The following is a 13465-nucleotide window of genomic DNA, read 5'->3' on the forward strand; positions in this document are numbered from 1 at the left end:
TCTCCGTTTTTCACCATCAGTAGCTGAAGTTCATCCAGTTTACTGGCCAGCGAACGCACGTTGGAGAGAAATATACCTGCATGGCAGCGGTGTGCGGTGTCCGCGTTGGCGGAGACGCACAAGCGCACCGGCACGTTTCCCCCTCCTCCGGTGTTTCACTGCACGAGCAAAGGTGAGGACTCCTTTGGCCAAAAAGCCCAATAAATCCACTGAAGACTCGAGAAAAGTGGGATAAAAATCCGCTGCGGCCCGAGCCATACTCTAGTGTGCTCATCTGTGTGTGTGTGCGCTTTGTCTGTGTGTGTGTCTGTGTGTGTGTGTGTGTGTGTGTGAGGGGGGGGGGGGGCATCGGGGCGAAACTCCGCCGTGCGCAATACAGAGGGCAGAGGAGAATTGTAAACGTCGGTGCGCCGCTGCTAGTTGCATATAGGGGAAACACTGATTTTCTTTACGGTATGAGTTCTTCTGGGTCATCGTGTACAGTTGCTTTTCTTTCAGGACTCTCTCCGGCAGCCATTCTCGACTCTAAACTTTTCTATATGCTCTCACTCTCACCCGCTCAAGCGTGCCTGTGGTGTGCAGAGGTGAAATGGGTCCCCGCTGAAACACTTTCCCGCCGCGCTCGTTCCGGACGTTGTTTGGGCTATTCACTGGTATTGCGGTATATAACAAATTCATATCATAACGAAAATAAATACCAGTTTTCGGTACAAACCGGTATACCGCCCAGCCCTAAATTTGATACCATGGCCATTTTTCTAGCTACAGAATTGAGCAAAGTACATGCTTGGAAAGTGGATATATGCCAATTGGCAGTACCCACGTTAATTGCGTTAATATTTTTGTAACGCGTAATGTTTTTGGATAAATGCGTGCGTTAACACGTTAACATTGACAGCACTAGTTGCTATAGTGTATTTGCATGACGATATGTAGTAAGATGTAAATATCCAATTACCTTACATAACGATATCCAGGTACAACTAGATATCGTTATGTAAAGTAATTGGGCATTTACATTTCACTGCGATGTGCATCTCTATGTGTGCCACCATTGTTGTGTTGACGTCACGTTGTTGATTCACGGTGAGGTCGGGGTAGCTCAATCTGGCCTGACTCTGCACCTAGGACCTCCAGCTTCGACGGGCGTTTCAATGCATTTTTCCTAGTTGGAGGTCTGAAACTTCCTACCTCCCAGCACTTAGGAATGCACCAATAGACAAAGGAAAAGAAGTGGGAACTTTGAGATGCCTCTTTGGGTATAGCTATGTTGAAAGCAAATTTGTAAATGGGTCTATGTGAATGTGATATGTGTTGCAAAGGATCTGGATAAGTGCAGAGGATGTTTAGTTGCATGCAAGACTCTGTCTGTGAACAGTATTAGCAAACTAAACACTTAGCTTTGGCAAAGCCAACTTACTAATGACCTAACTGCAAACAATCACAACAATGAATACCCATATATACACGCCCATGTGTGTATGTATATGTATGTGTATATATGTGCGTGTGTACGTGTATGTATATGTATATACGTGTGTATATGTATACGTATGTGTGTATGTAAGTACGCCTATATGTATGTATATTTGTATGTATGTATGTGTGTATAGACTGATATATTTCTTTAACCTGACTCACGTTATCTATCTATCTAATTTTCGACCTAGGGTTCCTCTTGGGTGCCCAAAAACCCTTCTCCTAGGCTTGTAGGACTGTTGTGGAGATCTTTACTGGGACTATGTGTCGTTTTGTTGTTCATGTATTTGTGTGTTACCTGTTATATGTCTGGGCCCCCGCCTATAAGCTTTAATTAGCTTCTCTGGGGTGACCCCATTTCACATGTCTCTCGTGAGTTCAACTTCACACGTTTTCCTTGATATGTGAATGTGAAATAAACATACTGAGTGAGTGAATGACTCTATAAACAGTATTAAATCACAGTCAAAAAGTTAAACAGTCTTACTTAGCCTGTACAGCTGTAATAATGCTATGCCCAGTTGTTACGTTACCAATCCTTGAATGGATGGAAGAAAGATTTGTGGTGTGTAGGGGTGATCCCGAATAGTTGATGATTCGGTGATTCGATTCGGAGAAGTCTGATTCGACTGCCAGTCTCGCCCGTCGAATCGTCGCAAAATGTGGTTATGAAACAAGACCGTGCCATTCTGACTATATGGGGGTGCTCACTGCTGCTGAACATCTTGATTTGATATAGTATGTATTTGTTTTCTAGTAATTCATGATATATAGCCTATTTTGATACAAACATCAGCCTAATTTCTGTTAATAAAAAACTGAAAATGACACCTGCGTTTAATCAGTAGGCATAATCATTACTACGCATGAATAAATCACCCAGTTGCTCGATCCAAATAAGCTGAGGTGAGTGAGTGCACTGCAGGACCATCAGAGCAGCATCAAGGCCTATGGTGATTTACAGTGGCGGAGCGCATAAACAAACACTTTGGAGGAGGTATGTGCTCTCAAATCAAACTTTTTTGAAGGATTATTCTTTTACCTGAAGTGTTTTGAAACGAATTTCACCGCTGATTGTTTTCTTGATAGACTGATTTTTTATTTGGCTACTTTTTGTCCTTGAGAGTGGTGACGCACGGACCGTGTGGATTAACTTGTATGAACCTGAGCTGATTAATGAAGTACGTTGAAGTCAGAAAGAAGGAAAACTGTTTCTAAACCTTTTGATGATGTTTTTGGATGTTTATTTGTGAATGAAATGGCAAGCTCTGACGAGTCAGAAACGACTCCTATTAAAGACATGCATGAGGCTGCAGCGTGTCTGCGCTCATCTAGAGCATCATACCTTGATGAAGTAAAAGGAATAAAGATAAAGATAAAATGATAACCCTTATACTTTTATTATTATTATCTTATTATGACAACTGAAGAATTAAATTTGTTTATTTGGGTGTTTTACCTCTTTTCTCTGGAGCGGAAACTGACGCAAATGAGCTCATTAATCAATGAGGGGGAAAACAACATGATTCGACGATTAGTCGGCTCAAGGAAAAATCTGTCAAATCAGATTCGACTATGAAAATTCTTAGTCGGGGACACCCCTAGTGGTGTGCTGCTTTCGTTATCTGGCAGAGGAAGGCTGGAAAGAGCTGTGGTTCCAGGTGCAGTCTTTGTTTTGTTCCTCATTCCAAATGTGCAGATCTGAGGACGCTGGTCGCTTGGGGTCTTTGCAGAGTTAGACGCTGGGGTGCTAACTCAACTTGGTTCTCCTTGTTGCTGGAAAGTTAGTTGCAAACCTTGTGTTTGCACACTAATTTCTCTGGTACCAGGTTCTGGCCCTGCTGTGGGCATGCAGGTCATGGTCCAGGAGAAAGAGAACAAAAGTCTGTAGAGCAATTGTCCTCCCTATAGTGGTTCTGCGGCAAGGGCCTCTGAGCTGGTCAGAGCCCAGGAGGAAGAGGTCTGGGCAGGTCAAGGGTCCAGGAGCAAGAGAGAGCCTGTCTGGGTTGGCCAAGGCCCAGGAGGAAAGAGGACAGACTGTGGGTTCATCCCAATACCATATCTTGCATCCACTTTTCCCTTACTTGCATCTCTCTCCTGCATCTTAGCTCCGCCCTTGTAGGACACATAGGGGAGAGATGCGAGGATGAGACGCGTGGAGAGAAGAAACAGAGGAAATACGACTTTAGAGAAATGAGACGTCTTTTCCTCCGAAGCGTCACCTGAAGCGACATCAGTTTGTGATGACGGCGGCAGCTGATTACAGCTGAATCAGCTGTAATGGAGGCTTTATTAACAGCTATAGAAAGTTTTAATGGAGTTTGTGTCTGCACACAAATAATGTTATATATACATGATAAATATACAAATACACTTATCAGTAACAGAGCAGCAGTGTTTTCTCTCTGTCGAACAATCACCTGCACATGAAAAACAACCTGCGTTATAATATGTACTGTGTCCTGCTCAGAATCACACAATGTGTATTTGATTTATTCATTATTTGCCTCTGTATTTATTGATATTTTGATTGTGAGTTCATTATTTAATAACCCAGAACATGATCACGATGTCTTTGAACACTGTAAATAATTTATTAGGTCAGATGTTTCCTGGAAAATTAAAATACTGTAACTCATCAGCCCAACGCTCAGGAATGATGCCTCAGCTGTGACTGAATGGAAATGACGATCACTGATGTTAAAGTGTTTCTTGATGACAGACAGACTCTGACAGACAGACTGTCCGACATTGATTGTATCCAAAATTAAAGGTGATAATGAAAATAACAGATCATAAAGAGAAAAATCTTTCTAATAAATGAAGAAAGTTAGTTTCCTTGTTCAGATTTTTACCTCAATGGTGAATCAGACAACAAATAAAATATAAAACGTGACAGTGATACACTTGAGTTTAATCTGTTATCTGTCTTCACTCTGTATGAAACTCTAGTAATGTTGTGATGTATCAGGTCAGTCTGTTCAGCTGCAGCGCTGTGCCGTCCAATCAGTAACTGATATCCAATCGGGGTGTGTCGGTTGGTAAAAGACTTATGCGAAGGCTGCACTTGTGTATCCTCGCTTCCTTCTCCTCTGAAAGCCTCCTCTTTCCTTGACTCCTCGACTCTTCCAAGCACATTTAACGAATTGAGACGTCCTACAAGATGGCGAGTCTTGATTGATTTCCAGGTCAAGTGATCGAGGATAGAGGAAGGAGGAGTCGAGGAGGGATATTGGGATGAACACTGTGAGAGAGCATAACTTTTCCTACAATTTCCTGGTGACATTACAGAGTCAGATGACACTGTAAAAGTACTGTCCAGTCTAGTTTCTAGACTGGTCTCTCACTGAGGTCTGAGGTGGGGCATCCTGTGGAGATAAGGGCCAAATGACTTTTCCTTGTTTGAAGAACAAAGATCATGAGGTCTCTCACCATTTCAGATGGCAAGAGGAGAAGCCTTTGCATGTCCAATTTCGATGTTAAAGGGATAGTTCAGGTTTTTGGACATGAAGTTGTGTGAAACGCTGACCATCTGTAGCTCTGATGTGACAGTGTCACTACTGTCAACGAGCCTCCTGCACTGAGAAATCGCCCGTAGCTTACCGGAGAAAAAGTAGTTCTGAAGATGTACGGGGACACGTAACCAAAAGGTTTTAAGCTACAAAAAAGTATGCATGTGTTTTGTTAGACTATTTCAATCATTTTAAAACATCCCCGCATTACGTCAGACCTTGCTATCAATTGGGACTATTTTCTGGCCAGTATGACTCCACCGTGCAGGCCCGCAAGACAGCACTCCAACAGAAATCAATAAGACAGTTCATCACCACGCCGTGCAGGTGCGCAGGATAGCAACGGCTAACCAGCTGTTTCCAACAGAGAACCAGTAGGCTATTATTAGTGAGGAAGAAGATGTACTAGCCCTATATTACAGCGCAAACACCGGCTCAGGCTCACGGCACCCTCGTCAGCTGCTGTAAGTAAACAGAGGAATACCAAAATGGTATTGGATAGTGGATATTTGTCCTCCTCACCTGTGGGGGGGGGGGGGGGGCTGGAGCCCATCCAAGCTGACATTGGGTGAGAGGCAGGGCACACCCTGCACAGGTCGCCAGATTATGGCAGGGCTGATACACCAAGATAGACAGCCATTCCTGCTCACATTCACAGCTACAGACTATTTAGAGTCACCAATTGGTGCTCACAGACTCGGGCGGACTCCGTGAGGAATGTCCGCAGCCATTCGGGCTTCCATAGTCGAGCGCACTTCCGCGTTGTAGTTTCCTGTAAAAATGTCCGTGAAAAATCCCCGCGATGTGAAAAATACATGCCGAGCAGTCTTTTGTGTGACACTGGTGCGCGGAGCGGAGTCCGCACGGTCGTAAAATCTGAGCTTTGCACGCACAGGGCTTGCGGACGTCCGCTTTTAGTCCGGGCGGACCTCTGCGGAGTCCGCTCCGCGCACGTTCCGCCCGAGTATGTTTGGGCCTTTAACCTACATGTCTCTGGACTGTGGGAATCGGAGCACCCAGAGAAAACCCATGCTGACACAGGGAGAATATGCAAACTCTGCACAAATGGGCTCAAATGAGTTCGAACCTGCTTCCCAGGGTTTGAACCAGAAACCCTCTTGCTGTGAGGCAACAATGCTAACCACTGGACCACTGTGTTGGCTATTTTTGATAGTTTGTTTGGAATTATATTTGAATTAAAGGTTTGGTTTATTTTGGCTGGATTGAAGTACATTAATTTAACCACAAGATGGTGCCATAACATTTGAAGTAGACACAGGTGACAATGTAGCTGATACAGATGATGACTTGATCATTAGTGATTGGATTAACCTACAGGGTACCCTGGTATGTTTGAAAATGTTTGGAAATGTATAAAAAGCATTCACAGCCAGTGTTCTTGTTTGGCCCCTGATGAACACAGATGTGGAAATGTTGGGCTTTTGATTCAGCACCATGCTGTTGTAGGATCCAGTCTGTTTTTTGGAGATTGGTGTTTACATAGCACCTCTGCCTCTGCTGCGACTTTGAACATTCTTGTAATATCTCTCACAAGTCCCCCAACATTATGGAAGCCCCGCCAACTCTTTTAACAAGTTAATTTGATTTGTAAACCCCAATATCACAAGTTTGCCTCAAGGGACTTTGCAGTATGTACAGCATACGACTCCCAAAGTCCCTAGACCCTCGCTCTGAATTAGGAAAAAACATTTATACCTTGCAACAAGTACATTTCAATAAATATTTGAATGTAACATGTCAGTATTACTGCAGTCAAAATGCTGATGTGGAGCTGTTGAGCTCATTAGTTGGATTACAGACAGGCAGTTAACAGTTCAAGTGGCGCTCAGTATTACCTGACCCCATGCTGAGAAGTGTTGTGTGCAGAAATGAGAAATGTGACAGAGTTATGTGTCCCAGTTATGTAGAGGCTCACAGAGTAATGCGCTCAAAACAGAATGGCTCACTGACTCTCACACAGTTATCAAAAAAAAAGAGCAGTGTGCAGGTTTGTGTTGCATTCAGTGCACCATGACTGCCAGATGAAATGGGAAACTTACAGCAGTCCAATTGTTCAATGTGGTATCCTACATCAATCACCAACTCTGGTTTAGTTAAAATAAAACCTTATTCATCCAGTTAGATGTCAAAATATGCTGGCTTTATACACGCTAAAATTACTTTTTTATTTAAATGGAGTCTGGTGGGTTTAGCAACAGCAATTTCAGGGCTGTTTTGGGCCACACAAAAAGGATCTTACTCGCTCACACTAAGATTTCAATAATGTTGTTACACACTTACGATTATAATCTGAGCTTGTCCATGGCAAAAAAAACCCACTTTTAGTTGGGCTGGGTGATATGTACAAAAAATTGATATCTGTACTTTCAGGATGAATGGCGATACATGATATATATCTCAGTGTTTTCTATGAAATGGGCTACATGTTCAGTTGCAAGTCAGAGCCACATTTGAGATGTCACAAGCACTTTTTATATAAACAGAGTGTGATCAAAATAAAATGCAAAGACAGGTATTTTTTCCCCTGTTTTAAAATATATAGCTGCACAACATGGAAATGAAAAATGATATAAAATGAATAGCAGGGTTGTACATTAATTTTTTGCATATAGCACTGGGGCTACAGAGGTTTAAAGGTACAGCATGGTACAGAAAACCAGAACATAAGTATAAAAGTATCAAATCAGCCTAAATCCATTGAAGTTTGACACAATTAAAAATCTCTGTGGGAGGAGATAAAAACGTGGGTTTTTTTCAGGGCCTTTCAAATGAATCTTGGGCTGGAAAATGGTTTAAATCTTTTTATTTATTTAAGCTATTTATCTTATTAATGCACAGAGCATCAACAGAGAGGCCGAGGGAAGGAAGGCGTGAGAGACATTTTGTCCTCATTATATACGTCTATATGAAGTGAAATGTTCTGTCGCTACGTTTTTAACACATCTGCTGCCTGCATCCAGGCGCTGTCTTAATGTCACACAACTACAAATAAGAACGTTGATGCGCTATGATCCACCTCACACACAAACTAGCAAACAAAAGCTCACCTTACACAATCAAGCAGCTCTGTCTCCCACACACGCAGCGCAACCCTGTACTGCATGTACTGTATGCTACTGTGGTCACTTCATTCATCTCACAGACTAATTTAGCGCAGCATGTGCAACATAAGGACTGATGACTAAGACTGACGAACAACTCATTAACAGACTGAATAAACAGAGGAGCAGCTCTGTGTCTCTCTTAGTGTTGCTGGAGAACTTGTGAGTGAGTGAGTGAGTGGGGCGGAGCTGAGCGGATATTTTGAGAGAAGAGAGATGCACACTGGCACGGCTTTTCAGAAGAACAGCGTTACGTAACGCAACTTCACCCTATATCACTATAAATGTTATTGTCTAAATCTATATCTTGCTTAAAAATATATCGATTTATTGTATATAGTCGTTATGTCACCCAGCCCTAACTTCTAGTGGACAGACATTGAGGGTGTGCACTTGCCCCACGTGATTACACTGCAGCCTGTTTTGCTGCTGCAGACTAAAGCCCTCTCACTCAATACTGGACCATTTTCAAAAGTTGTTCCCATTTTACCATGTATTTTTTGGAATGTAAATGCTAAAGCATCCTGATGCATTCCCGATAGGACATGGTGGATGTATAGTGACAATGTGCTAATTCTCTACGATAACTTGATCATTTTCCAACGAGTTGGACAATTTGTGACCTGACCGTCTGCCATTTTGTTCTATGAAAGGAGTTGTGTGTGCTGACAGCGATATCTCCATATCTGGATTGAGTGACCAACAGGCAGACATTGCCAAAACTGAAATGACATCTTCTGTTTTTGCTGCAGAATACCAAGAAGAGGAAACTAGAAGATGGAGTCACTGATGACAGCTGGCAAGGTAAAAACAAAAGATGAGAATTTCAGAGAAACATTTGTGCTGACGGACTTGTGTTTGATCAAAGTTAAGCAGCAGTGTGAGAACTTGACCCGGCAGCAACATTGCTCTTTGATGAAAAGAAAAGTTTTGGTTGTGTGGACTGTGGATGCTGTTTGGTTCCAGGGGGAACAAAAATGCTGGTGATGCCAGAGGGGATGCTGAAATGTAACACCAAGCTGGTGGACCTGATTGAACGAGTCAAACCAGAAATCAGGACACTGATTGAGAAGTGTAACACAGTAAGTCTCTGAACATACACACACACACGCACACACACACACACACACACACACACACACACACACACACACAAAAGGAATCCATCTGTTCACAGTGTACAGATATGTCAGAGTTGAGTCATCTTGTCTCCACACTCTGTCAGGTGAAGACGTGGGTCCAGCTGCTCATCCCCAGAATAGAAGATGGGAACAACTTTGGAGTCTCCATACAGGTCCGTCCTCACTGACTGACATATTTCTGGAACAGACATGAGGCTACAAACGTGGTGGATTAAAAAGAGTGTCCTGTATGGGGATGTCAATGGTTAACTGCCAAGAATATTTTTGACCAGTTACGCATTTTGGTTTCTATGTTAATTCTGCCCTCTCTTACTGCACTGCACACCACCAGGGTCTGGGTGGAGCTAGCTATCAGTGCCGCTTATTCAGTGATTACTGCTACACTGCACCCTAACTGGCACCTCCTCCTCATGCTGGTCACCAGCCTGGTCACACACTGCTGTGGGATAGCATCCCATTCTTCAACCAGCATTTGTCACAAGTCAGCCAACATGGTTGTGTTGGTCACTCTGACACGAACAGCACGCCCAAGCTGATCCCACAAGTGTTCAATGGAGTTGATGTCAGGACTGCTGGCAGGCCATTCCATCCTCTCCACTCCCAAATTCTGGAGTTAGTCTCTAATAAACCCACCTCTGTGCAGGCGAGCGTTGTCATCTTGAGGGATAGAGTTCGGTCACAGACTGTGGAGATATGGGATTGCCACTGGTTGCAGAATTTCATCTCAATATCTCTCTGCATTGAGATTGCCGCCAATGATGACAAGCCTTGTTTTTCCATTGAGGGAGATGCCGCCCCACACCATCACACTGCCTCCACCAGAGGATGTTACTCTGTTAGTGCAGCAATCAGCAAAGCGTTCTCTGCGTCTTCTCCACACTTTGACCCTATGACCCAACTGCCGTAGGTAGTGTTGTTGTCACGGTACCAAAATTGGGACCCACGGTACGATACCAGTGACTTGCAACTATGTGCAAGTTGCAAGTCATTGCAAGGGGAATCTTTGGTCTAAACTGGCCTTTCTGGTTGAGACACACCTGAGATCAATATTATTTAATGAGTTTTTGAGAAAGTAGAAAACCTACCAATACTTAAGCAGCATTCCCACCTTTTAAAAAAGTTGACCAAAAAATGTGACACATCTTTTAAGGGCTAGCATTTTGATAAACAAAAATACATTTTAACATGAAGATAACAACAGTATATTTTAACACATGGGTGTAGTTTTAGATTTTAAAGGCTTTTAACACATTTTTTTATCAGGGCTCAACAATAAGGATTGCCCGATTGCCCGGGGCAAGTAAAACTCAAGGTCGGGCATGTAAACTAACAACTCACTTGCCCAATCGGGCAAGTTGCTAAAAATAGTAAAAGTTAATAACTAATTGATAAAATAAATGTATTTAGAGATAGGGTGAGGAGATCTCTGACCAACTTGCCTGACCGGGCAAGTGAAAAAAAACCTTAGCGGTGAACCCTGTTTATTGTTTGAAGTTGTGAGTTCTTGTCTGGGACAAGGCGGTTTTCTATGGAGCTATATTGGGACAAAATGTTTTGTACTTGAAAAAATAAAATTTGAAACTTAAAATTCAAGTTTTGATCTTGAATTCTGAAAAAACATCAATGTATTCAAAAAAAAAAAGTGTACAAAAAGTTTCTTTCACTTTCAGATCTTTCTTTTTCAGTTTCAGATCTTTTCTTTGCAGTTTCAGACTTTTGGCCCTGATCTAGTGTGGGGACGTGGCATCAACTGAGAGGGGCGTGAAATCATGACAGACAGCTTTAAGGAGAAGTCCGGTATTTTGCACTTTCTGGATTGTTTATGATGAAATAGAGTGGCTATGACCAAAATAGTGACGATTGCTCATTTTCTGAGAATTTGGCTGGCCTGGCTTAACACTGCTGCCTATGGCCATGTGTGAACCTGTCCTAAAACCACCCTAAATGTTCATTTTCAAAGCCATGAACCTCACTGAGTGGTCAGTGGTGTTCGTTGAAGACCTGCTGGAGCCAGCACCCAGGTGAGAAATGTTCAAAATGAGAGGTCGTTTTGTGACAACATAAAATGTTTCTGACGTCTTTAAGCGGCGAATTGGCAAAGCTGGAAATTCTCGTACTCGTCGTCCTCCGCTTATCCGGGTCCGGGTCGCGGGGGCAGCAGCCTCAGCAAAGAAGCCCAGACAGTCCTCTCCCCAGCCACTTTCGTCAGCTCTTCCGAGGGAACCCCGAGGCGTTCCCAGGCCAGCCGGGCGATGAAATCCCTCCAGCGTGTCCTGGGGCGGCCCCGAGGTCTCCTCCCGGTTGGACAAGCGAGGCGTGCGGGAGGCATCCTTACCAGATGCCCGAACCACCTCAACTGGCTCCTCTCGATGTGGAAGAGCAGCAGCTCTACTCCGAAGCCCTCACTGATGTCCAAGCTCCTCACCCTATCTCTAAGGCTGAGCCCAGCCATCCTGCGGAGGAAACTCAATTCTGCCGCTTGTACTCGTGATCTCGTCTTTTGGTCACTACCCAGAGCTCGTGACCATAGGTGAGGGTTGGAACGTAGATCGACCGGTAAATCGAGAGCTTTGCTTTCTGGCTAAGCTCCCTTTTCACCACAACGGACCGGTTAAGTGCCCGCATCACTGCTGACGCCGCCCCAATCCGCCTGTCAGTCTCCGGCTCCATCCTACCCCCACTCGTGAACAAGATCCTGAGATACTTAAACTCCTCCACCTGAGGCAGGACCTCCCCCCCGACCTGGAGTGGGCAATCCACCCTTTTCCGGCTGAGGACCATGGCCTCAGACTTGGAGGTGCTGATTCTCATCTCAGCCGCTTCACACTCGGCTGTGAACCGTCCCAGCGAGAGCTGGAGGTCACTGTTCAATGGAGCTAGGAGGACCATAATCATCCGCAAAGAGCAGGGACGAGATCCTCCCGTCACCGAACCTGACACCCTCCACCACTCCGCTGCGCCTAGAAATTCTGTCCATGAAAGTTATGAACAGAACCAGTGACAAAGGGCAGCCCTGGCGGAGTCCAACCCTCACCGGGAACAGGTCCGACTTACTGCCGGCCACGCGAACCAGACTCGTGCTCCTTCGGTACAGGGACTGGATGGCCCTTAGCAAAGGGCCACCAACCCCATACTCGCGTAGTACCCCCCACAGGATGCCCCTGGGGACACGGTCGTAAGCCTTCTCCAAATCCACAAAACACATGTGGACTGGCTGGCCGAACTCCCATGCCCCCTCCAGCACTCTTGCGAGGGTAAAGAGCTGGTCCACGGTTCCGCGTCCGGGACGAAAACCACATTGCTCCTCCTCAATCCGAGGTTCAACTATCGACGGGACCGTCTTCTCAAGCACCCTGGCGTAGACCTTACCGGGTAGGCTGAGGAGTGTGATCCCCCTGTAGTTGGAACACACCCTCTGGTCCCCTTTCTTGAAGATGGGGACCACCACCCCGGTCTGCCACTCCAGAGGCACTGCCCCCGATGTCCACGCAATGTTGCTGAGGCGTGTCAGCCAGGACAGCCCTACAACATCCAGAGCCTTGAGATATCCAGGGCGAATCTCGTCCACCCCCGGGGCTCCGCCGCGGCGTAGTTGCTTCACTACCATGGCAACTTCTGCCCCAGAAATTGGACGACCCGCCCCCGAGACCCCCGGCTCTGTTTCCTCACTGGAATACGTGTTGGTGGGATTGAAGAGCTCCTCAAAGTATTCCTTCCACCGCCCGACAGTGTCCCCAGTTGACGTCAGGAGTTCCCCGCCCCTACCGCTGCTGCACTCCGCTTGGCCCGCCGGTACCCGTCAGCTGCTTCTGGAGACCCACAGACCAACCATGCCCTGTAGGCCTCCTTCTTCAGCCTGACGGCTCCCCTCACCTCTGGTGTCCACCAGCGGGTTTGTGACCTTGTGGCCACAGCTCGCAACAGCCGCCTTGACAATGGCGGAGCAGAACAAGGCCCATTCGGGCTCAATGTCCCCTTCTGCCCTCGGGACGCGGTCGAAGCTCTCCCGGAGGTGGGAGTTGAAGATCATCTTGACAGGTTCTTCCGCCAGGCGTTCCCAGCAGACCCTCACTGCTCGTTTGGGCCTGCCCGGTCTGCGTGGCGTCCTCCCCTGCCACCTGATCCAACTCACCACCAGGTGGTGATCAGTTGACAGCTCTGCTCCTCTCTTCACCCGAGTGTCCAGAACATATGGCCGCAGGTCAAATGA

The 13465-nt window shown here is 45.5% G+C and overlaps 1 protein-coding gene across 2 annotated transcripts in view; it reads left to right on the plus strand.

Annotated features, from left to right (window-relative positions):
- Positions 1-13465, plus strand: part of LOC126404992 (proteasome activator complex subunit 3-like) — a 65113-nt gene that overhangs the window by 27074 nt on the left and 24574 nt on the right. For both annotated transcript variants that reach the window (XM_050068475.1, XM_050068476.1), the window contains exons 5-7: positions 8866-8917; positions 9080-9195; positions 9339-9407. In XM_050068475.1, the coding sequence (XP_049924432.1) occupies positions 8866-8917; positions 9080-9195; positions 9339-9407 (237 nt within the window). The remainder of the gene's footprint in view (positions 1-8865; positions 8918-9079; positions 9196-9338; positions 9408-13465) is intronic.

This window comes from Epinephelus moara, chromosome 18 (assembly GCF_006386435.1).
Source record: "Epinephelus moara isolate mb chromosome 18, YSFRI_EMoa_1.0, whole genome shotgun sequence".
Taxonomy (NCBI): domain Eukaryota; kingdom Metazoa; phylum Chordata; class Actinopteri; order Perciformes; family Serranidae; genus Epinephelus; species Epinephelus moara.